This window comes from Desmodus rotundus, chromosome 3, assembly GCF_022682495.2.
Source record: "Desmodus rotundus isolate HL8 chromosome 3, HLdesRot8A.1, whole genome shotgun sequence".
In the NCBI taxonomy this organism is placed as follows: Eukaryota; Metazoa; Chordata; class Mammalia; order Chiroptera; family Phyllostomidae; genus Desmodus; species Desmodus rotundus.
Genome location: NC_071389.1, coordinates 6588969 through 6614381, shown reverse-complemented (window position 1 = coordinate 6614381; position 25413 = coordinate 6588969). Strand labels below are relative to the sequence as shown.

Sequence of the window (25413 nt, the reverse complement as noted above, 5' to 3'; positions counted from 1 at the left end):
CCTTTGTGCATGGCGCAGCCCCCGCCTTCTCTTTTCCCCCTGCCCATTACCACTGGGGGGCAAAGGTGAGGTTTGCTGGAGCAGGGCTTGTCTCCACCTTCTGCGTACCCCACCTTGGAGTCTGTCTGCCTGGCACTGCTCCCCAGGAAGTTGTGTTGTCATCCGGAGCCCCCAACGCTCCTCCCTCCATCACCAGGCTGTGGGATGAGTGCCCTGTGGCCTGAGGGCGTGCACTCCTAGGACAGTGGGGCACTGCGGTTCCTCCCCGGGGAGGCTGTGCTCGGCCCTGCACTTGATCTTAGCCAAAAGGCCAGAAGCAATGGGCTCAGTTCTGATGTTCTTTCCAGGGAAACAAGTCACAGCTGCAGCTGGGCCCCTCCTCCACCTCAAGTCCACCACACGCTGGGGTTCGTGCAGCTTCCAGCCCGCTCCTGGGGCTCCTGATGCCCACCTCACTCGGGAGTCTCAGGCTGCTTGCCGGTGGCTCCTCTCCGCAGGCCCCTGGCTGCCAGGTTCTGGTGCCACTTCTCAAAGGCCTGGAATCAGGGAGCGGAAAGGAAGGGTTACTCAGCTCCCTCCCGGGCCTGGACGGTATGTGCTAGGCTCACACCTGTGCCCAGCTCTTTCTGTCCCCTGAGGGGGTAAGAGGTCTGTCCCTCCGCCACAGGCGGGTAGGCAGCCAAACCTGCCCCAGGTCAAATGCATAGGCTCAGACTAGACCCAACCAGTGATCTGGGAAGCCATGCCCAGAGAGGTCAGGGAAGGGACACTCAGGGACCATACCCTGCATGGCTGACCAGGCCACATGAGCGGCAGCTGTGCCACAGGCCGAGCTTGTTCCCAGTCTGAGTGATGGGCAGGATGGGGCTGGCCATGTGGCTACCAGCCATATTAACAGCTTCAGAATCCAAGCTGCTTTCTCTAACCAAACTGATCCTTCCTCCCCTATAAAATAAGGGGTCCTGGGGTGGCGAGAGGAGAGGGCCTGAGCTCAGAAATGTCCAGGTGTGGCACTGGTTTTAGAAGGGCCTGCTGGGGGCAGGGGCTACCCCTCTGGTACCTGGGAAAGAACCCAGTCACTGTGTCGTTGCTGGAATCGCCGAGCCACCTGCAGCTGCACGACCCGCCGCCGCCACGTTCGCCAGGCCCCTCTCAGGTGCCACTGCCTGGGCTGTGGGGACAGTGGGTGAGAAGGCCCCAAACTGGGCCTGCTGCTGCATTGGGCACCTGTGCTCCCCGCAGCCCCCAGCCCCTCTGTGGCACGGGGATGAAGGGAATGTGACCAAGAGGGTGTCATCTGAGGTGTGTGAACAACAGATTCCTGGGCCTGTCCCCAGGTTTCAGACGGAGTAGATCCAAAGACCATACTTTGAAAGACTGCCTTCTAGGGGTTGGGGCTGAGAATGCAATGAGATGGGAAACCGGAGTGAGGCTGGGGCCTGCCCACTCACCAGTGACTGCGCCAGCTCCTCCGCCCCCTGAGCATCTACCCAGTGCTGCCACGTCGCCACCAGGCGCCTGGCCTGCTGGGAGCCCTGCAGCTGGCAGAGCAGTGTCTCCAGGTGCCAGCGTCGCAGGTATCTCCTCCTGGGGACAGGGGGAGAGGCCCTGTGTGTGTCTGAGCTCTGGGCCTGGGCCCACTCCTCCAGGATCCTGCAGGGATGAGCCCTGGCCAGAGAGGCCCAGTGCTGGCCACGCTCAGACAAGCCTCTCTGCCCTGGGCCCCCCACCCCACCCTCTCCACACAGCTGCTTACCCCAGCCACCTCTTATACCTCTGGCCTTTGCCTGTGAGGGTGCTGGCCTCAGGGCTGCAGTCCCCTCCTGGTCCTGCAGGGGGCTGGCCCTGGGCCCAGTGGGTCAGTCCAGGCCACCGTGTCCAGAGCTGGACAGCACTGTCTCCTGGAAAGGGGAATCGAGGCAGACAAGGTTAACACACTCGTTCAGGAGGGCAAACACCGCCCCCCGCCCCCCCCCCTGCCATTCTGCTCCCGGAAGTTGAGTGCACGCAGCAAAGTGAAAAAGGGGCTCAGCCCCCAGGCCTGCGGCTGCTGCCCTTGAGAACTAACAGGTGGGATGGAGCAGGATGTATTGTTTGCTGTAACCGGCTGAAACGGGTGGGGAAGATACAGGTAGATACACAGGATGAATCTGCCGAGGAGTGGAAGCTCGTTCCCAGGCCCTTGCAGGCTGGTGACCCTGCAGTTCAGACATCGTCCTTCCTGAGGGGCCGGTCTCCTTACTCTGAGCCCAGGGCATCTCTCCACTCTCCCTCTGTCCGCCGAGGCTGTGATGCTGTGTGGGGCCTGGGCTGGCAAGCCTGGGCTCCATGCCCTGTGGCCTGAGGCTGTGGGTCTGAGGGAACAGCCAGAGAGGAAAACCTGAATCCGATGGGCGTGGCCCTCCTGGGGCCCAGGTGACCCTGCGGGATTCCTTTCCTGCCCTGCCCCTGCCCCCAGTAGTGGGGTCTCCTACTTGTGTGGGCACATGTGGGATAGTTCATGTGACTGCACCTTTCCCTGTGAGCCCTGAGGCTCCCAGAGACGGAGAAGGTGCCGACGAGGAGTATGATCATCAGCATACACCACTGTGTCTCCCCTCATCCTCCCATGTGGCTGGAGACTCAAGCATCGGGGTGGAGTACACCTGTGCCAGGTACAGCCTGTAAGGTGGGTATGACTCTCCCACTGAAGCTTCACAAAAGTTCAGTCCCTTGCCTGAGGCCCCATCTCTCAGGAGGAGTCTGACTCCAGAGCCCACGCCCCCAGCTACTGTTCCCACAGGTGCTGGGCTCTCTCAGGGACTCTGTGCCTCCGCAAGTACACATAATACCAGATGTTGAGTGAGGGCTGCCTGGGCGTGTGTGTTCACGTGGGAGGAAGGAGGGGGCCTGGAACTCTGCACCCTAGTTCCCATTCCCAGCACTGACTCAGTTTCTACAAGCCTCAGTTTCTCCATCATAAGTGGGAGCCCTGCCCGCCCTTGCTGATGCGAATAGAATAAAAGTGTTTATAAACATACTCGGAAAGCAAAATCACCTCGTAACACAGATCTAGACACAAAATACCCGAGGCCCCAGGATCTGCTGTTGCCAAGGCCCCACACCGACAACGTGGGTTCTGCAAGTAACCACAGCTGCTCCCTATCCATTGCATTAAAAAAAATCTTTTTTTCTCAGACGCTCTAGAGTCCATTAGCAACTTCCTGGCATTCTGAAACCGGACTCTCGATGATGCCAGTTCATCTTTAGGAACACGATGTGGCCTGGCCAGGACTGGGGGCTGTGAGGACCGTGGTGACGTGTCCCTAGACCGCCATGCACTGTCACTGCCTGTACCTGGCTCTCACTGTGGCCTCTTCCCTCCTGCGAGGCCGTCAAGCTTCTGCCCCCATTTGCTAGTCTCAGAACTAACTGCTTCCGGTCTGCAGTGTCTGGCAGTTATCTTTGGGTAGAGAATGTTATCAAAGAAAATTTTTCATCTGTATTTTCCAATTTTTCTGTGATGAGCATGCTTCATTTTTCCAATAAAAAAAAATGGTACTGTTCCCACATTCCTATCCTGATGCTAGACTGCCCCATGACATATGATGAGACTCGGTGCCATTTGTCTTTGCAGCAGACCCGAGCTGGGTTGGCACTCAGTAGGTGCCCAGTAAATGTTTGCTGATGGACGGGAGTTGGCTGTCTTCCAGAGCCAGGCGGCTGTCTGAGAACGAGGGAGGGGTGGTGTCCATAAGGCTTCAGGGCCCCTGCGGAAGCTTCCAGCCATGCTAGCTCCATGGGGCGTGACAAGCTGATTCTGAGGCCACTGGCCCTCTACTCATTTTTGGACCTCCCACTGCACCTGGGGCCCCACCTCACCTGCTTCCCTGGGGCTGCAGTGTCCATCAGCGCCAGGAAGCTTCCTCTGCCGGCCAGTCTGGGCCAGTGCCTGGGCTCAGCCCCGGGCTTGGGATGGGCCGTGCTGGTCTCCTGGGCCTCCATCCGTGGTCCCAGCCACACTCTGAGCAGCGCTCTCCGCCACCGGGCCCAGTGGGTCCACAGGAGGTGCCTGTGCCCAACCTGCTGGGACTGGGTGATGGCGACCCCCTGCACACGACCCTGGGAAGCCGACTGGGCCCAGGCCTCTAGGACCCTGGGAGAGAGGGAGGAGCCCACACCCAAGGCTGTCAGGGCCAGGGCTCTGTGGCCCTCCCCAGCCCTAGCCAGTGCCCTGTGGTGAGAGGCCTGCAGGCAGAGACCCAGCCCTGCTCCTCCTCCCCCCACCCCCAGCCCTCTGATGGAGAAAACAGGTTAAAATGGGCACGGAGAGCAGCACAGTGTCACACAACAGGGACAAGTTCCCTGTTTAGAAAAAGGACAGCCCTGCCAGCTGTACTCTGCCTCCTGTTTCCTCCAGGGAACAGGTTTATTGAGCGCCTGCTGTCTGCGGCTGGCCCTGGCTCTGAGCTGGAAGTTTACATCCATCATCTCTAATCTCTGGGCCTTCCTGCAAAACAGGCTGTTATCTTCCTTTGACTTTTAAAGTCAGACTCACCCAAGAGGGGTCACAGCCAGGGAGTGCAGAGCTGGGATCTAACCCCAGTACTAGCTACAATGACCAGGACCACCTCTCCCTGTCACCCCCAGCATCCTGAGCCCTGGCACCAGCCACCAAATACCCTGTACCCCTGCCCCAAACAAGCTCGAGGCCCAAGCTGGAAGCACAGTGAGGGGCTGCCCTCAGGCTGCGGGAACCCACCTGGCATTCAGCTTCTGGGCAGCATGGGCTGGGCTGAGCCGATGTAGGTGGGACTCAGGTACCCACAGTGTCCAGCACAGGGCTGCCTGGGCCCGAGCTCTCTCTTCTGTCTGCTGGCGAGCCTCACGGCACTGGCCCAGGGCCTCTCGCCATGCTATGAAGGCCTGCTGGGCCCGGGCCCTCCTCAGCTGCCTATCTGCCTGGCCAACCAGCATGTGGCTTCGCCAGTGTGCAATGGAGGCCCAGGCGGTGCGGTGCTCCCGTGTCCAGGCTGCGGCCACTCGGGCTTCCCACCACGTGGTGAATGCGGCCCCCAGCGCCCTTCTCCTCAGTCCATCCTGGAAGGCCTCACACTGGGCCCGGAGCATCCCTGCACTTCTTGTAGATCCACACCAGGCTTGGAAGGGGCTGCCAAACAAGCAGAGGAGGGGTCCAGTGGCTGTCACAGTCAAAACTCACGTTTATTCAGCCCTGGCCAGCGTGGCTCAGTTGATTGGGCGAAGTCCCATGGGACTCCTGGTCACAGGTTCAGGGCCCCATTAGGGGAGTGTGCAGGAGGTGGCCAACAGATGTTTCTCTCTCGCATCCCTGTTTCTCTCCTTTTCTTTCTCCCTCCCTTCCCCTCTCTCTTGGAAAAAGTCACATTTGTTCAAACTTACGCCCATCATCTCCCCACAAAGTCTTATAGGTTATACACGGTTTCATACACAACTCCGAGCCTTAAAAATGTAGGGACCGATGTGTAAAGGGGAAAGCCCCAGCTTTCATTGGAGGCCTCGGCGCAGGAATGAGACAGAACCCAATGAGAGGTGTGGGTTCAAGTCCCAGCTCCACCGGCGGACAGCCAGCCCTGCCTCCCCTCACAAGCCTGCTCTGAGGCAGGAGGTCAGTGAGGGGCAGAGGGCCACCACTCCCTGAGGGGCTGGAAAAATATCCACAGACTTTCGATGTGAAAGCACAGAGGTCGGCCGCTCTGCAGTCGGTGGAGTGCCGGCTGTGGGGACACTGGGAACCTCTGCCTATTTGGAACAGCAGGAGGAAGCATCGCCTATGGCCTCTGCTTTGTTTGTTTGTTTGTTTGAGAGTGAGAGAAACATCCATTTGTTTTTCTATTTATTTATGCATTCATTGGTTGATTCCTGTATGTGCCCTGGCAGGGGATTGAACCCACAGCCTTGGCGTATGGTGACAATGCTCTAACCAACTGAGCTACCAGCCAGGGCCTGTGCTCTCTGCTTTTAGATGTGCAAAAATGAACTACATGCATGCTTTCCTAGAACATCTCTATCTGAGACTTCACCCTCTTCCTTCCGCCCCTGGAGACAGAAACCCCCTGAGGTGACTCCTCAGACAACATGCGGTGTTGGGACACAGGTGACGGTGGATGTCTGGGGAGTTTGTGGCTTCACTGTACCCTCTGAAACCCAGGGGCTGACCTGGCCGGGAGGGGGACGTGAGGTGGGATGAGGGGCTTGCCCTCCCCACCTCCTGCACAAAGCAGATAATGGAAGGGGTGGTTGTGGCTTTACGGCTCCAGGCAGGGTCTACCTTCACGCCCCCCGCCCCCATTTTCTAGGTCCCAGGCCTCCAGCCTGGAATCCCCTGGAGCTGCAGATGCAACCCAGCCTCCCACCCCCTGGGCTCTCTCCCTGCTTTTCCCGTGGGGTGGGGATGACCCTCTGCCTCCCCCTCCCCATCCCAAGCTTACCCACCCACCTCTGCAGTAGGAGCTGCTCTGGCCGGGCGGACCCGTGTCTCCGTTGAGCTGCCGCCCGCTGCCAGCTCTGGAACACGGTTCTTCGCAGGCCCTGGACGCGAACCTGCACCCACCTCCGGTACTGTTCATGCAGGAACTGCTGCCCTGTGGCCAGAGAGATGCTGGGTGCTCATCTTGGCCTCACCCTGGGCCCTGGGTGCCCGTGGGCCCCTGCTTAGCCGGCCCTTGGCCCTCTACCCAAGTGGAAACAGACGAGGCCACCCTAACTGTCTGGGTCAAAATGCTTTGGTTATAGGTGTCCTACAGGTGACCAGGCCAGCCCAACTCACAGTTTTTTGGTATTTAAAAATTTCTTGGTGATGTTTAGGAATCTTGAGAATTTCATAAATATCGAGATTTCCAGCTTGTCTTTAACAACTGGAGGTCTGACAGCACCGGGCCAGCCCTCCTGGGCAGCTGGACAACTGGGTGGAGCAGCAGCTGCTTCCCGCGGATAGTACATGAGCTTTCCAGGGCAACGGGTCCCCTCCCCAGCCCACTGATACGAGATCTCGCTGTAATGGGATGCCTCTAGCATGTCCCGAGGTGGCCCCCGCCTCCTGTGCTGGGCTCTGAGGGCCCTGTGACCCGGTGCTCAGACCTGTGACCCCTGGAAGCCACGGGAGGAGGACGAGGAGGTAGATGAGTAAGAGCCCTACTAGGAGCTGGGTTCTGAGCCATGCACGTGGGTGGATTGTCTCATAGGGTCCCACAGTCCCCCTGTGAGACTCAGCTGAGTGGCTTGCTTAAAGTCCACACACCAGGGAATGGACGTGGGGACAGAACCTGGGGACCAGTGTCCATGCTGGTCCTGGCTGTGCCCTGTGGGGGTCCTGTCGTCGTTGGACCTTGTGCTGGAGGATTGGGACTCCTGGGTCTCCCTGACGGGCCCTGGCCCTGCTTTCCCCTCGGTGCCCCGCCACAGGCCCCCACTCACTCTGCCAGCAAGAGTGCCAGTGTTGCAGGGCACCTCGCGCCTGTCTCTGACCCTGCTCCTGGACCTGCTGCTCTGCCTCCCGCCGCTGCTCCAGCCACCGCCGCCACAGGCCCAGCGTGGCCCTGCAGCTCCGATCCCAGGCCCAGCGGGCAGCCATCTCTCTCCAGGCCCCTTGGGCCATGGCCCAGTGGCGCCAGCTGAGGAAAACTCTGGGAAAGGGGATGTCCACCCTGAGGATGGTCACTGCCACCAGGGTTCAGACGAGCAGGGAGGGGGTTGGGGTGACTCTTCTGTTTCCATCTTGGGGGAAGAATGGGGTGCTGGGGGCTGGAGGGCTGAAACATTACTCCAAGGGGCACAGTGACAGGTGATGGGGATAAGATGGGACCCCGGACCTCCAATGCCAGGTCCTGTGGTCAACCTCTCGTGACAAACATGGCCATGAATGGAGTGCTTGCTACGTGCCAGGCACTGTGCTGGGGGATTATGCGCCCCACTTTGTTGATTTCCGTTGAAGTGGGTACTACTATCACCCCCATACAAATGGGGAGGTGGAGGCACAGAGAGGTTAAGGAACTTGCCCAAGATCACACAGCCAGTGAGGAGCAAAGCTGGGATTAGAACCCACACATTCTGATTTAAGCACTGTGCTGTGAATGAATAAATGAATGGACCACTGCTGTGAAATCTCAGAGAAGAGATCACCTCATCCTCTCCCTGGAGGAGCTGAGAGGAGCTGCGTCTGGGGGCCAACTGACTGGGGCATGAGAGGGGAGCCCTCTGGGGTGCAGACCCCAAGGGAATGCTGCTGTGAAGGTCAAGGATTAATGGGAAAGGGACCTTCAGGAGACGGTAAACCCATAGAGTAGTGAGCAGCATGGCGCACCCGTCCTGGGGTAGGGTCCTTACCGCCTCTGCAGCGTGCGCTGGTGCCACCTTGCCGCACCCCGGGACTGCTGAGCCTGCGCCTGCCAGCGCAGAAGGCACCGCCCCTGCTGCCGCTGCCCCGATGCCCACAGAAAGCTCAGCTGAAGGGTCTCCAGGAGGGCGGGGGCACTGGAGTCCTAGGGAAGGGGGTGTGAAGTCCTCGGTGCCCGGCCCCTGCCCAGCCCCACCCTCTCCTCCCACCTGTCCCCTACCCACCCTGGCCCACCCCAGCCCCTGCCCCTCACCTTCTCCAGTGAGCTGCACCGTGGGCTGCAGCTCAGCGAGGCCTCCCCTCCTGGTACGCCACCCAGCAGTCCTGGGGCCCAGGTGGTCCTGGCACTGTCTGACAGGGTGCCTGTACCCCACACTGTCAAGTGCCACACCCTCAGGATGCGTCTTAGCATCCGCCGCTGTGTGCTCTGGAAAAAGGAGCTGTAGGAAGGGGACAGGTGAGCCCCTAGGCCCCAGCCTCATCCCCTGGCCAGAGCTCTGCACAGCTGCCTCCCAAACCAGTGGTACCCCGGGGCCCCTGGGGGCTCTAAGAAATACCAGTGCCCACCAGGGCCCCACCCCAGAGATTCTGACTTAACAGCACGGGTGAGGCCCGGGCTTCCTGACTTTTCTGAAGTCCCCGGGGTGCCTCTCCTGAGCAACTAAAACCAAGAACACAGCTCCACCTGTGCCAATCACTCAGCTGTGGGGCTCCCAGGGTGGGTGCGGGCCCTGCAGCTGATGAGGAATGAAACCGGGCCTCAGGTCCAGGAACCCCACATGCAAGAGGCCACCGCCACCCCAGGACTTCTGCCTCCACTCAGTAATAAAGATAGGGATGTGAGGCCTGGGGAAAGACATTTGCCCAAACTCTGAACAGCAGCAGACCTGGGGTCCAAGCACTCACCTCAGGCCATCGGGCAGCACGGACACAGCACAGGGGGATGTCGGCTGTGCACTGATGCCCAGAGGCCAGGGGATGGGTGGGGGTCGGGGGCTACATCCTGGGGGATCATGGCAAACTGAGTTCCCCTGGAGTTCCAGGGGTGCATTAAAGGAGACTGAGGGTCCAAGGGGACTGAATAGGTGCAGGACTGATGGATGCCAGGTATACGGCTTTCAAGGACAGAATTCTTAACTCTGCCACTGCTGGCTTATGTCCCGCCTGGCGTCCTGTCAGGGAAGCTGACCCCTCCTGACCCTGCCACTGCCCTCACAGAGAACTGTCAGCCTGGGCTGAGTCCCACCTTCTAGCTCCTGACTCACAGTGCTGTTTAAAGCAAGCTGCTCAGCCCCTCTGAGCTTCCACTTCTCTAGCTGATGAGGCGGTGGGGGACAGGGGCATAGAGGCTCCTTCACTTATTCATTTACAGTGTGTGTTCCATGCCCGCCACCGGCTGGGCACCTGTGAGGCGCTGGGAGGCAGTGGCCAGGAGACAGACACGGTTCCCGCCACCAGGAGGCTCCCACCCAGCTGGGACATTGGGAGGGAGAGACGATTCTAGGGGGAGTGGCACCAAACCAACCTCTCGTCAGGTTCCAGCCCCCTTGGTAGAACCATGTGTCTGTGTTCCCGGCCACTGCAGGGTCCCCACAGCTCTCTGCTCAGCGTCTCAGTGTCCCTGGGCGGACCCCCTAGCCCCACGCCCACCGGGCACTACACGGGGAGGAGCAGGGTGGGGCCTGTTCCCTATGGGACACCCCTCTCAGGCTGAGCACTGCTCAGGTGCCCACCCCTGCCCCCCCAGGCCTGACCTCAAGCCACAAGCCCGTGGACACCTACTCAGCCCGCTGGCACTGGGAGAGCCTCGCCCTCCAAAGCAGCAGCACCTGGTGGAGGGCCAGTCTGGGGCAAGCTTCCTTCAGGGAGCCCCGGCCTCGCTCCTGGGGCAGCCCCGGGGCTGGGGCCACCACCCCCAGGCCATGGGATGTGGCCCCTCCAGGGGCGGAGCTGCAGAGGGCCCTGTTCTCTGAGAAGCAATCAAGAGACGAATCAGCCATGTCCCTCTGCCCCTTGGAACCTCTCCCCTCATGGGCGCTTCACCCTCCCATCACCCCCACCTCTCCAAGACACCTTAAAGATCCCATCTTCCCCCGTCAGACTTTGGTGGGGGGCCGTGTGTCCCACACACCCAGGAGCTCGCCGGGAGCAGGGACCATATCCCTTCCTGGTGGAAGATGAACCAAGTCTCTTACTCAGAGGAGCTCACAACGCAGACAAGGTCAGCTAAGGCCGACCCATTCCGGGGACCCCTCCTGAACCCTCCCAGGCCCTCCCCTGAGAAAGCCCCAATCCCATCACTTCCCATTACAACGCCCCTTATTCAACAAGCCCCTGCAGAAGGAGCTTAAGCAAGCCGCATGCTGGGGTGGGAGGGACTGCTATTTGCTCACCCGCCTTCTGCTGACAGAGGGACCGCTGAGTCACCTTTGCCTCACCCGAGGCCTGCAGCTGCTTCGCCCTCATCCACTGTTTGAGGCACATCCTCAGGGCTCCCATAGGGCGGTCAGCCAGGTGATCTGGGTACTGGGCGCCTCTCTTCACCACCTGCCGCCAGGCCCCGAAATACCTGGGAGGGCCCAGAGGAAGCACAGGTGCTCATCATGAAGGCGGCAGCCAGAGCCGCCTGCCATGTGCCAGACTGGGCCTCAGCTTCCTCCTCTATAAAATGGGGTTGCTGCGAGGACCTGAGGCCATCACCTCAGGGTGCCTGCCTGGCCTCAGCAGCCTCCTACCTGGCCGCCTGCATCCACTCTTGGCCCCTCCACACAGTTCCTACTCGGTAACCAGAGTGAATTTTTCAAATCTCAAAGCAAGCCACTGTACTCCCCTGCTAACATCCTCGGGTGACAGCCCCCTTGCATGGATGATAACGAGCAGGTCCTCCCCAAGCCTGCAAGGCCCCCCACACACACCTTTCCAACTCCATCTCAAACCACCCCCGGTGCCCCCACCCCAGGCTAACAGGGCTGCCACTTGACTGTTCTTTGAGTTTTCCGCACTTTACAGTCCCGGGCCTTTGCACATGCTGTTTCCTCTCATCTGTCTCCCTCCGCCTTTCATCCTCACGCCTCCCCTGACCTCCGGTCCAGGTCAGCCCCCCCTGTTAAAAGTTCTCATAGAAAACTCTACCACGGGGGTGCAATCAGCAAAGTGCAGACAGCGGGGAACTACTGGACAAGCAACGTGGTTTCTTCAACAGATAAATTGCGAGGAAAAAAAAAAATCAGGGAGCCCATAGCTTGCAAGGACTTTAACGACTAATCAGACAATTACAACATGTGGACTGTGTTAAGCTCCTGATTCAAACCAAGTATAACAAGATATGTGCTTGTAAAACAATTGGGAATGTGAAGGCTGACCAGACAGTTGCTGACTTTAAGGAATTACTGTTCATTTTTAGGTGTGAGCATGGCCTTGCGGTCATGTTGTTTAAAAGAGATGGCTGGGCCCTGGCTGGGCCCTGCCTGGCGTGGCTCGGTGGATTGAGTGCCAGCCTACAAACCAAAAGGTTGCCAGTTCGATTCCTGGCCAGGGCACATGCCTGGGTTGCAGGCCGTGGCCCTGGCTGGGGGAGTGCAAGAAGCAACCGGTCCATGTTTTTCTTGTACATTGATGTTTCTCTCCCTCTCTTTCTCCCTCCCTTCTCTCTCTAAAAATAAATAAGTAAATCTTTAAAAAAAGAGAGATGATTAGGATTTGCCTCAAAATGACACAGAGGGGAAGTAGTTGGGGTACCTTTGAAACAAGTTTTCCCAGGAGGTGATTTTCTGGCAGCTGGGTGCTTTACACAGATGTATTATGCCACTTTCTTTACTTCCATGTGGGATAAAAATGTCCCATAGTTAAAGAAAATTAATAACAGAAAAAAACTCTTACAGATCTGTGTTTCTTCCCTTCACAACACTAAACTCAGGTGGTATTTGCACACACCCCTTGTGACCCCTGTCTGTCCCCCAACCTGGCCATGGGTTCCATGTGAGGCAGGTGACAAGTGGCAGTATGCTTCACTTAGAACTAACCCAGCTCCTGGGTGGTCTTAGGCTCTCGGTACATGGCAGCTGCCTTCGTTTCTTGCTTTCATCTTTGCCTCTCAAGACTAGGAGTCCAGAACTCAAACGGCAACTCCCAGCTGCATCCCACCGTCTGCCTCTGCCTCTGCCTTGGGGAAGGGGCCCCGCTCTGCCCCCTCCCACTTCCGCCTACCTGCAGAGCCAGGCTCTCTGGTGCTGGGGGTCCAGTGGATCCACCCAGGCTGTATCTGCAGCAGGAGAGCTCCAGGCCTGGGGGGCCCTTCCCATGCTCCGAGTGCTTGGCATGGCCCCAGAGGTATCTCTCTGGAACCCCTTCTGCTCCTGCCTGGCCCATTCCTTCCGACGGCACCATAGGAGGAAAGCTGTAAAGGGAGAGGATAGAGAGCGAGTGGAGGAAAGGATCCAGGCCAGGAGGACCAGGGACACCTGGGACACCCAGCTGTGTGGTCTGAGGCCATTCGGCCGTTGGCTCCTCAGCTCTGGGCTGCAATTTCCCCGTGAGTGACTGATGTCTAAGGGCCGTTCCAGGTCTAACACTCAAGCTTCTGCTGGGCCTGTGCCAGCGTCAATGGCGCATAAATCTCGTACTGTGTGTCCTCGAACTAGGCACTTAATTTCTCTGCACCTCAGTCCCTCCCCAGCAGTGAAATGGGCACAATGCCTTGCCAAGGTCACCGAGAGGCTCAAATGAAATCGTGTCTGGGAAGTTGCCAGAGCAGATGTGCAATAAACAGTCGCTCACTCAGGACCCCGTCCAGTCCCATGCAGGGGCCCTGCCCAATCCCTCCTCCCTCGCTTTCCCAGGCCCCACCTCTCACCAGCCAGTTGCTGCAGGGCCTGCAGGATCTGAGCTGTCCTCTCTCCTCCAGAAGGTGATGGGGGAGACCGGGCTCCCGCCTCCTCCTTCAGACTCCCTGGACTGAAAGGAAGGTTCCGCAGGGAGAAACTGATGCCCAGCGCCAAGAGAGGGCACATGATGCAACCTGCCTGACCCAGCCTGGGGCGGATGCTGCCCGCCTGCGGGAGCAAAGGGGCGCCGAGCCACCACAGGTCTCTTCCAGGCAGCTCACTTACCCCCGATTACACAAGGGATTTGGGGTGGGGGCTCTGCTTTTGTTTCATTCTCTTCAATACTATTTGCATTTTTTACAATGAACATGTAGTAAAATAGATCTTATTTAAATAATTATTTTAGACACGGTTTTTAAAATTAAAAATAAGAACAATACATCACAGTCGTGGAAAATTGAGGAAATGAAGAAAATATCCAACTTTAACCCCACTGTTCCACAGATAAGCACTATTTGCATTGTGGGTTTTGGGGGGCTGAGGGATGAAATATTTTCTTATTCTTATGTTTAAGAGGGGTAAGATACGCATAACATAAATTTATCATTTTAACCATTTCCAAGTGGACAACTCAGTAGTGTTAAGTCCTTCACTCTGTGCAACATTTTAGCATTTTTTCCTTCTGTTTTTTTCATGCACTGTTTTAGATGCACAAGGAAAATATCTTAGATACTATTTTTTATCCTTTTTTCCCCATTTTATATTGTCATAACCATTGTTCCTTGCCATCAAAAGTTCTACACAAATACCCATAAAAATACTTCCAGGAAGGAGGGTACATGGGGAGGGGATAACATTTCCAACTATATTAGATGTTTTTTCAAATCAAGTGTAAACTGTCATGATTAGAAATAAAAATTAAAGACACTGAAATGGAAGATAAAGGAAAGGAGAGGGAGGGAATCTTTAACTCTTCATAAACACCATGCTGAACAGTTGCCGAGTAGCCATCGCATGGGTAAGGCATGGTTGCCTCACCCACTGGGCATGTAGGCTGTTTCACAGTTTTTACGAGGATAAACGACGCTGGGATAGACGTCTTTTTGCACAAATATTTGTCCACGGCTGCAGTTTGCATCCTCGTTCTCTTGTTGGGGAGGGGAAATGGGGGACAAGGAGGGAAGGCTACCAGCACTGCCCAAGTCACACTGAGCAACCTGAGGTGTCCCCAGCTACCTGCTTCTCTGGGCAGGGTCCACCACTGGCTTCCTTCCTGAGGGGCCTCCCCCAGAGGGTGGGGGTCCTGGCCCAGCCTGGATGTAGGGCTGCTCTTGTTTCTGCTGCTGAGTCAGGTTTCTCCACTGGATCATGAGAGAAGGGGAAGAGGGAAGTTAGCTGCGGCCTCAGAAGTGCCCTGAGCAGGAGCACCAGGGAGGGGCAGGGATGGGGGCCAAATACATCCATCAGACTCCAAAGCCTGTAGTCTTAGCCATTAAGCTACCCTGCCTCTCTGGAAATTCATGAGTGAGTGGAGAGAGGGAAAGCCCAAGAGGCAGGGCTTTCCCTGGCAGGCCAAACCTGGAGCTAGGTCCTCCCACAGCATCCCTTTCCCCAGGAGGGAAGAACACAGAAATTCCCTCCCAGGCCTGGCCCCACACCACTGGTGAAAAATAGTAACTGCTCAGATGGTCAAGTGCTAGCTCTGGGCCAGGCAGAGTTCAGAGTCCCTTCATTTATTTAACCTCTCAACCACCCCAAGAAGTATGATGAACTATTACTATTCCATCTTAGAGATACAAGACTAAGGCACAGAGAGGTTAAGTAACTTGCCCACAGCCACACAGCCAAAAAGTCTGGAAGAAAGTAGTGGAGGCAGGATTTGAACTGAGGCAGAGCCGGTTCAGGCGTCTGGGCTGATAGCCACCCACTGTACTGGAGATCACTCAGAAGGGCTAACCTGTGCCCCAGAAGAACCTCCTCCCCAGACACTCAGGCATTTCATCACCTCCCCGTGACCCAGCCTGGAGGCCCCTGACCTTCTGGAAACTCCGGGCCAGCAGGGCTCTTGTGTGTTGGCTCCACGCCACCTCCAGCTGGGCCTCCCGCAGCCGCAGTGCCCAGCGCAGTGCCTGCAGGCTCCTGCGCAGCAGCTGCCGTTGGCCCATCACCACTGAGGCTGCTGCGGCCCACCGCCTCTGCACCAAGCGCCTCCAGGCGCTGAAACATCTGGACAGCAGCTGCCGGCTGGGGGTGGACCAGGGCTGATGGCAGGCGGGCCTGCCCCTCAGCCCAGGGGAGTGTGTGGGGGCTCGGCAGCAGTGCCCCCCACCCCCTGCCCCTGTGGCCCTTCCCACAGTGACAATTCCAGGAGCAGCAGTCCCCACGTCCCTGTCCCCTGCCCCCCAGGGCCCTGGAGCCCCCTGTCGTTCCCAGCAGGGACAGTGTGGAGGAATTTCCTCCCCCTTAAAGCCTGTGCGGATCTGCCATCAGGGACTTATCTCTGTCAGGCCCTAGTGTCTCTTCGCCCAGGCAGATGGGAGAGGAATTGTCCCAGCCTGCAGCCAGGAACTCACCGGGCTGTCTCCCACTCCAGGCTCACAATGTTTCGGGCTTTGTTCTTGGAAAACAAAAGGACAAGGCAGCTCTCGGGCCAACAAGCAAGCAGGACAGGACATCCCCCACCCCCAGACCCGCCTGCCCGAGGCCTCCCTTTCTGAGAGAGCAGGGTGTGATAGGGTAGTGAGAATTCCCGGGGGAGGCAGCAGCCTCCTGGAGCCCCCCATAATCCCATTCCCAGACTCCTCTGGCCTCTACCTGCAGGGTACTTCCGGCTGAGGCTGTGGCTAGCAGACAGGAAGTCTCCCTGCTGACCTGCTCCCTGGGGGTCTCCGCCCCTCCTTCCTGCCCAGGGTGGACACTCTGAGCTGCTCTGGAGAAGGTGGAAGAGCAGGGTCTGGCCTCTCTGCTGCCCGCCCCCACCTTGAGGGAGCAGGGGGCCCCCCTCTGCCCCTGCTGTATGCAGGCCTCTCTCCTTGCCTTAGGGCATAGGCAGGAAGGATGCCCTGCTCAGAGTCAGGGAGATCCTCAGTCAGCACCTCTGAAGTGTTCTCTGGTGGTGGCGATGCAGGCTTGCTGCCTGCCTGAGAGTCTGAGGGACCAAGCCAGGCCCCTGGTGTCCCTGGGAAATTCACAGCTCCCCTGAGACCATGGGGGTGCTTCTTCCTCTTGTCCCAGGAAGCAAGAATAGGCTGGCTGGGCTGGGGGCAAGCAGGGAGGCCCTGGCCATTGCTGGCCCAGGGCTCCTGCTGCGAAGGGACTGGGGGTTCCTGGGTCCCCCGGCACCTGAGGCGGGCCACCTCATGCTCCAGGCATTGCACAGAGGCCAGCAGCTGGGTCATGGCAGCTTGGGCTGGGGCCCGAGCCTGGCTCTTGGCAGGGACAGCCAGCTCCTCAAGGGTGAGGGGTTCCCCCATGAGCCCAGAAGTCCAGTTCCCCGGGCCACCCCAGGAGCTGGGGACTGGCCATGTGTGCCCATCAACAGGGGCATAGCACGCAGTGGGCCTGAAGTCTGGGCACGGGGTGTCTGTGGGCAACAGCCAGGACTGCTTCAGGGTGGAGGATGGGTGAGCCTGTGGCCCTTGGGATAGGGGACTTCCCAGGGGCATCACGTGAGGCCAGAAGCTTTCTGGAGGCTCCGACCAGAGGTGGGGGCTTCTGCGACTTCCACACTCGGCCAAGCTGGCCTCGGCTGTGCCCAGGTTACTCTGCTGGACGGCCAATGCTCGAGCTCCCCCCTGGGAGAGGTTGCGCAGGGGCTGCAGGTTGCTCTGCTGCTGGAAGCTTGAGTTGATGAGCCTGTTAGGGCCAGTCCTGGCCTTTAGGGCAAGGCCCAGGCGGGGGCTAGGGCTGGCCAGGTTGGTCTGGACTCGGCAGGGCTCCTGGAGAAGCACTGCGCCCAGGGAGGGTGCAGTGGCAGGCCCTCCCCTCTCAGCCTGGCCCCTGGGCACCCACCGGCCCAGCACAACATCCAGGCTCGGTGTCTCCAGGAGTCTCCGTGGCTCTAAAGAGAGTAGAGACAGTCATGCCCTGAGGGTGGGGGAACTTGGTGTTCAGTGCTCAAGTGGGACAGTTGGGGTCTGTCAGGCCTCAGAGCCAGGGAGGGACAGGGCCCCAGGCAGCAGTGAGCTGGGACTTGGAGGTCTGCCTGGCTCTGCAGGCCAGTGGGCAGCGATGGCCTGGGGGCCTTGAGCAAGAGCGGTGACATGGTCTGACCATGCCTGGCTGCTTGGCGCAGGGACAGGGCAGGGTCAGAGGCAAGGAGGCTGTGGAGGGTCCCGGGCGAGAGGTGACAGGGGCTGGGGTCAGGGGTGGCAGGGAGGGTGGAGAGGAGACAGACTCGATCTGCTGTGGAGGTGGAGGCTTAGAAGAGGGCGAGGCAAAGGGAGGAGTTAAGGACAAGTCCCTGATTTCCAGCTTGAGCAAAGAGGTGATGGGGAGGAGGCAGCAGCTGGAGATGAAGCAAGACCCAGCCTGTCACATGGCTACAGGTAAGCTGTTCTGGGGACCGTAGGGTGGGCCTTGGAGCCCTCTTTCTGACTTCCCCTGGCCCCCAAGGCCATTCCACCGGAGGCTGGGCCTCCTGGGAACTGGTGCCATGCCTGGGAAGGCCTGGCAAGTATAGTGTGGGCCGTGAAAGTTTGTAAGTAGGAACTAAAGCTCAGAGAGGTTAAGCAACTTGCCCACAGGCACACAGAACACAAAGAAACTGGCGTGTGAAGCACAATCTGAATTTGTGCTTGGGCTGCTTCTAACCTTGGCTGTACCCGCCCTGCGGCCTTCTTGAAGCTCCAGGCACCTGAGCTTGGAGGTTCTCCAGCCCACCACCCCTGGCACAGACTGACCCATGGGAGCCCCTCCTCTCCCAGGGGCCCCAGCTGGGCCTGCTTTTGGTTTACCCTCTTCCTGACCTCCCTCCCTGACTTCCTGACCTCCCCTTGGGCCCCAGGCTGAGAAGACTTTGTCCTAGCCCAGCTGGCCCTCTACAGCTAAACTCTGGAATCAGTAAGGCCCTGGGCTGGCCTGTCTGGGAAAGGGACTCTGGAGGGGACCCTGCTCTTGCCACCTCCAACCCAGACCCACTAAGCCTCTTGCCTGGCCTCAGGGGGGTCGCAGGCCTGGGGGGCACATTCTCCTTGTGGCTGGCATCAGGTCTCAGCTCCACGGGCTCCAGGGCAAAGCCAGGGGGGCAGCAATGTCCTTGGTCCACCCCACAGCCAGCGGCCTGTTGGATCAAACGAGATCTGAGGGGTGAGGACAGGGTGCCCTGGCTCCCACCAGGCCAGACCCCAGCCCTGGCCCCCACCAGGCCACACCCCAGCCCTGGCCCACACTGCACCCTTCACCAGCACCCCTGGTTACCCCAGCCTCAGCTGTCCCAGTCAGGTCCCCTTGGAGTCCCCTCACCCTGCATCCCCTAAGGCCCTCTTTCCATCATGGTCATTCCCTCTTGTCATCCATCGTTCCTGCCCAGCCCCTCGAGGGGGTGAAGCTGCCTTTGTTTCCTGTTTCCAGTTCCCTAACATTCTCCCTCCTTCCTCTCTAAAACACTGGGTTCCAAGCTCCAGATGCTCGATGAAGGAGGCGCTGGTCATGCCCCCTGGTTCCTTGAAGATTTCAGCTCCTGGCTCACTGACACTTTCTTCCACACACACCTGCCTCTGTTCTGGGCGATTTCACCATCCACACCAACGATCCCTCCAGCTCCTGCCCTGTGGGGTCCGTGGCCTTCTCCTCTCCCACCACCTGCCCTTCCCCCGACCTCAGCCACCAGCTCCCCTGACCCCCCTCAGACTTTGTCATCCTAAATAATCCCTCCACAATTTCCGTTTCAGAGCCCACCCCTGATTTTTCCAGCCCATTCCCTTGAGTGCCCGATCCTAACAGTCCAGTGACGCCTCCTCTTGCCGTCATGCCACCCCCCTTGGTCTCTTCTTGCCCGTTGATGTCTCTCTCCGCTTCTGCACTTAACCACCCAGGATTATAATCATCCCTTTTGCACACCCTCGGCTCCCGCTTTCTGCCACATTCCCTCCGCGAAGTCACAACACCGGTCAGAGTGGCTAAAGAAACCCCTACAACCGCCCTGTGGCCTCGCTCCAGAATCGCCACCTGCAGTCTCCAGTTGGCCCGGAAGGCTGCTGGAGAATCAGATGCTCCTCCCCTCCTCCCCGCCAGCCCCTTCCTCCCTACCCGTCTAGATACTAGTGCACATTTTCTCCTGTCCTTGAACCTCTGCCACCTCTTCTCCCCACACCCCCTTTGGCAGGCTGTGTTGGCTATTGCACCCACAAAATAGGGCCATCAAAAAGAAACGCCACCAGCTCCCCCACCAGCTTCATGCCCACTGCCTTTCCCACCCCTCCCCCACTCCATCTGGTCCCATCCCCTGCCAGACCGTCCCCTAAGCTCTGAGTGCCATCTGTGTCCCCTGCCCAAGGGCAGCACCCAGGGCCACTACCAGTTTCCAAGATACCATTGTCTGAATCAGGAAAAGGACCCATAATAATGTGCACGCAGCACAGCTGATTAAACCACACCAGGGCACAGAGCTTGGGGGGTGGGACACAGTCTGTGCTGTGTCAGAGCCCTGGCCCTGCTCTCAGAGTCCCCTCCCCCTTCCTTACTGACTCATTCCCATCAGCACTTACACACGGACATAGTTTTCCACCTTTAAAAGCAATGAGCAAAAACACGAAACTTCTTCCCTTCTCATCACACCCAAACCCTAATTCTTCTCCCACCTCCACCTCTGCTGACCTCACTGCAGTCAACCCCTCTACCCCAAAGCTGCTTTCCTCCAGGTGACCTCCAAGATGCAGGTCCCTGGCCAGTTCTCAGGCAGCAGGACAGTGGTCACTGGTCCTCCTTGGTGCCCTCCAGGACACCACCTCTCAGCCTCCCTCCCTCCTGCTGGCATCGCTTTCCCAGTCTCTGCTGCTGGTCCCTCCTCTTATCCTGAGCTCTCAGTGTTGGGGGTGCCAGGGCCTCCTCCCTTCCCTAAGGCATGTACCCCAAGCCATCTCAGCGTCAGACCTTTCTAAGGCAGCCTCCCATTGTCCCTTCTCTGAGAACGGCAGCTTTAGCCTCCCCTGGCCCAGGGGACAATCCTGGAGCCACCCTGACCTCTTGCTCCCGCACACCACAGGCAATCCATCAGCTAATCCCGTCTGCTCTACCTTCCAAAGATATCCAGAATCCAGCCCCTGCTCACCCCTCCATCCTCACCTCCTTAGGCCAAGCCATCACCGCCTCCTGCCTTCTGACTGGTCTCCCGCTCTGCCCTGTCGCCCTCACCCTGTGGCCTACTCCCCACAGTGGCAAGAGTGACCCTGGAAACTTGGGTCAGAGCATGTCCTGACTCCACTCCAACAGCTCTAAAGTCTCCCTAACCCACCTGGTCCTCAGTGAAGGCTTCCAGGTCTCCACATCAGGGAGCCTGCTGGTTATACAAAGGGACGCGGGGACACAGTTAGTCTTTTGGCTGATGGCTTGTCTAAGGCTACTTTCTCACTACGTGGCAGAGTAGTTTCAACAGGCACATGGTGGCCCCCAGAACCTAAAACATTTACTTTCTGGCTTTTAGGAAAGTTTGTTTAAGAAGGGGGGTTGGGGAATGAGTGAAAAGGGAAAGGGGCATCTAGTCAACCATATTGTGATAAGCTTGCATGGTGACAGACGGTTCCTAGAATTAGTGGGGAGATCACATTGTGGGGTATAAAAATGTCAAATCCTGCCTTGGCTGGTGTGGCTCAGTGGACTGAGCACGGGCCTGCAAACCAAAGGGTTGCCGGTTCAATTCCCAGTCAAGGCACATGCCTGGGTTGTGGGCCAGGTCCCCAGTAGGGGATACGTGAGAGGCAACCACACATTGATGTTTCTCTCTCTCTCTCTCTCTCTCCCTCCCTTTCACTCTAAAAATAAATAAATAAAAATCATTTTAAAAAGGTCGAATCCCTACATTGCACACCTGAAACTAGTATAACCAGTATAAGAATGTGTACCAACTCTACTTAGCTTTTAAAATGTTTGCCGACCCCTGCCCCAGTGACCTAGCCCTGGTTACTCACCAACCTCATCCCTACTCCTGTTCCCCTGTTCTCTCTGCTCCCCACACCCCAGCCTCCTTGTTCTTCTTCCAAAATGCCCTGCATGTTCTGGCCTCAGGGCCTTTGCACTTGCTGTTCCCTCTGCCCGGAACTCACTCTCCCTCTCTCCTCTCCTTCAAGTCCTGCCTCAAACATCACAGTGACCCTTCCCTGACCACTGTCTCTCGGTCCACAGATCTCTCCCCACCCCCTCCATTCTTTGCCCTGCGAGATCTTTCTCCGTGGCTTAGCACCACCTAACAGACTGAGGAAGTCAGTGTTTGCTTCTCTCTCCAGCAGACTGGGAGCTACTGTGTCTCTTTTCCATGCTGTACTCACAGGATACGGAATAGTACCCCAGCACGCAGCAGGGGCTCACCCACTGTGTTAAGTGAATGAGCCATACTAAGAACCACGCCCCCTTGAGGATGCGTCTTGTCATTTCATCTGCACCGCAGCCCAAAGAATAAGGTCTTTGCTTTAGAGAAGAGGAAACTGGAGCTTAAACGGGCTCCCTGCTCCGCGCTAGGTCAGCGGCCGCAGAGGGGCCATCTGGGCCTGACTCCACAGCCAGGCTTTCTCACCAGGACAACCCCACGCCCCACCTCTTTCCAATGGAGACTTAAGACAGGTCAACCCACGTATCCCTTTCTATTCCCTCATTTTCTCTTTTCCCCATCCCACCGGGCTCTCTGTCTGCTCTAACCTCCCCCCCCACACACTATCGGCCCCCTCTCCACTCCACTTCGATTAAGGATAGCAGACCCTCCCTACTCTTCCCACCAAAAGAACTTGTGGTCAGTTTTCCTGCCCTCCTGAACTTGCCCTCCAGTGTGTTTGTCTTCCTCGGGGCCTTTTTCACCCAGTTGGGTTTGAACCTGGACTGGACCTCGGGCAGGACCGCTAACGATCCAAGTAGGCAAAGGGTGGGGGATGGAGGTCAACGTCAGAGAGCGTGCCCCCAGGGTCCTGCAGCTGCCTCGGGGGTGCGCAGGGCGCCCGTGAGCCTTTAGCTGTGAGCGTGGCCTCCACTGTCTGCGCATGTGTGGGCCCGAGGGCGGGGCCAGGGGCTTCCGCGGTCCCCCACCCCGCGGGTTTTGGCTGCCCCCGCCCCTCTAGAGCTGTGCCTCCGCTGGAAAAGCACGTGGCCTGGTGCAGAACTTCTTGCACGCGCCAAACAGGGAAGACTGCGGGCCTCCTGTTCCCTCCGAAACTGGCTGGAATCCACCCCACCCACTCCTCTCGGCGCCGTGTTCTCCCTTCTGCCAAACCACACTTCCCCTTAGGCATTTTCCACCTTCAAGTCCTTGTCCACGCTGCTCCCCACAGCATCCTGCTCTGCCCTGCCCGCTCCTTCCTCTGTCTAAAGGGGTTTTTCTCCTTTCTCAACACCCACTGGGAGAGAAAAGAGCACTGGGCCTGAAGTCGGAAGACCTGATCGAGACCGGTTCTGCCGCTGTGTGACTTCAGGCAAGTCCCTAACTTCTCTGAACCGCAGGCCCCTTATCTGCAAAAGGGGCGTGGTAACACCCACTCTGTTACCCTCTGGCTTGACGTGTCAGACAGCATTTTAAACTCCAACGTAGTCCTTGAGGGAGGGGGTGACTATCACTTCCTGAGTAAGTCTATGCATCGAATACCTCCTCCCAAACCTGCTGGACTGAAACTAACTTTTACTTTCTCCAGCCTTACTGTGTCCATGTATTTTAAGTGCGTGTTTTATGAACACAGTAGGGCTGGAATTTTTTTTTAAATTATTTACAAGTATGTGATTATGACACATTTCTAACAACCATCTTATTTTCATGCTTGCTAATGGTCAAGTACCCCGTTTCTTTTTTTCTCCTTTGTCTTTTTTGCACATCACCCCCTCCCTGCAACTGGCTTGGAACTTACACGTTGTATTTCTATCTTTCAGTGGTTATCCAAGACATTTTAATATGTGTATTTCATTTGACTAAGTCTAAAGTTAACCCAGTATTTACTCCTTCCAGACCCCCCCCTCCCCCCCCAAAAGACGTTATAATACTTTCTGTCTGGTCAGCTCCTCCTGAAATATATTATCATTGTCATGAACACTGAACCACATTTACTATTTCCTTTGTGCTTGTCAGATCTTCCTTGTGGAAAAATGTCCTTCTTCCACAAAAACATTCCTTGGACGTTTCTCTCTTGAAGGTCTGTCGGTGATAAACTCCACTGTCATTTCTCCGAATGTCTTATTTCTCCCTCAGCCCTGAGCGATAACTCACTAGTGCAATTTTAGGTGGACAGTTATTTTTATCAGTCCTTGGAAGATGACATTCCTGTCTTCTGACATCGATTGTGGCCGCTGCTAAGTCATCAGTTGCCACTGTAACTGTCATCCCTTCTAGGATCTTTTCTACCTGGCTGCTTTGGGGATCTTAATGTCTGTGTCTGGTGTTGTGCAGTTTTCCTTCATCCATTCATTCTACCCGTTTTGAAGCACTTACCGCAGGAGTCCCCAAGGCCCGGCCGCGGACCATGGCCTGTTAGGAACCCGGTGGAGAGGGAAGCTCCCCTGAGCTCCGCCTCGTCTCTGCCCACCCTGCCCCACCACACAGTAGGGGTGACTGGTGTGGGCTGTGGGTGGCAAGCAGGTGGAACTTGCCTGAGCTCCGCCTCCAGACCCACCTCCCCACTGCCCCCTGAGTTCTGCCTCTAGTCCCTCCCCCCCAGCTCCGCCTCCAGTCCAGTCTTCTACCCCACACCCCACGACCAGTCCTTGAAAAAACCGGTTCCTGGTGCCAAAAAGTTGGGGACCCCTGATTTACTGGGGGCGGGCACTGTTCCAGGTGCTGAAAATACAGCTGTGAATGAACCAAGTTCCATTTGAGGATTATGAGCGTGGATTTCTTCTTCTGTCTGGTGATTATTTGGCTTCCAGATCTGAGATTTGGTGTCATTCTGTTTTAGAAAATTCTCTGCCGTTTTTTTCTTCTGAAGGTCACCCCTCTCCCACTGTCCCCCACAGGAACTCGGACTATATTGATGCCGGGCCTTCTCACTCTATCCTGTTTCTTAACGTCTCCTATTTTCTGCCTTTTTCTGGTGCGTTCAGAGTAATTCCTTCAAATCCATCTTCGAGACTACCTTGACTCTCCCTTCTGGTGTTGTCCTTGTCCCCTCTTTCTGGACCTGTTTCCGGCTGTGAAATAAGGACCCAGGGAATCGGCTGTCATCAGTTTGTGCTCTGGGGACCCTGTTAGGACAACAGTGGTGATAGGGGACATGCTCATCCACCTGGCTGTTTCATAAACTGGGTAAGATTTCTTTTGAACAAAGGGTTTGAAATAAGCTAAGACTTTTCAAACCACTGGGCTAGGGAGGCGCTAAGCTTCCTTCAAATTCAAAAGTGTGATTCTGCGTTTAGATCTCTGAGATGACATGTTTAATAACAATCTGGGGACTCGGCTGACAGTCTCTGGAGCGACAGGCATGCACACAAGTCCCCAGCCACCTGCAGAACTGGACCCTCAGAGTTCTGCTGCGGCCAGTGAGGAAGATCTCTGCTTTACTTTCTGAGAGTTTTTTCAATCTCTTGAAAACTTGTAGAAAACACTCAATACATATTTATTAATAACAATTAATAATAAATGAATAGATGAATGGATGGCCAGACAGCCTGGTGTTGGGATTCAGGACATGCGACCCCAAACATGGTACTGGGGCATATTGGTGTCTTAAGCTGAAGGAGTTCAAGAAAATGACAGAAGCAGGAGGGTCACTCCGATATCCCCCCGCATTTTACTCTCCTCCCCTGAAATAGGTCATAAGTCTCTGATGAGAAAGGTCCCCTCTTCTACCAGGAGGAGAGACTTCTTACCACCAGAGACGGGATTTATAGCCCAGAACTCCGTGCAAACAGGCCAACAAGCCTCGTGAGACGAAGCCTTATCTTCCTAGTTACTTCATTTACCACCTGCCAGCTCACGTCCTTTTGTCTTGTCACCCCTTCTTAAGTCTGTCGTTGTCTAAAAGTTGTAAAAGCTTCTTGTTCTGGTCACTTCGGGTCTCCAGTCTCTTGTGAAGCCATCCGGGTACACATAAAACTTCAATTAAAATTCGTACT

At 57.1% G+C, this 25413-nt stretch overlaps 1 protein-coding gene across 1 annotated transcript; it reads right to left on the bottom strand.

The window, feature by feature from the left end:
- Nucleotides 1-115: 115 nt before the first annotated feature.
- C3H1orf167 (chromosome 3 C1orf167 homolog) lies at nucleotides 116-23827 on the bottom strand. Its single transcript, XM_071221118.1, is given in 22 exon segments — nucleotides 116-481; nucleotides 483-536; nucleotides 1080-1254; nucleotides 1423-1653; nucleotides 1757-1901; nucleotides 2243-2354; nucleotides 3862-4135; nucleotides 4742-5149; nucleotides 6458-6602; nucleotides 7435-7643; nucleotides 8344-8498; nucleotides 8607-8793; nucleotides 10136-10322; nucleotides 10747-10922; nucleotides 12560-12749; nucleotides 13206-13306; nucleotides 14413-14537; nucleotides 15213-15596; nucleotides 16048-16105; nucleotides 16213-17236; nucleotides 18316-18457; nucleotides 23795-23827. Coding segments are annotated over 22 exon segments (4671 nt in total). The 3' UTR covers nucleotides 116-325.
- Nucleotides 23828-25413: the final 1586 nt, after the last annotated feature.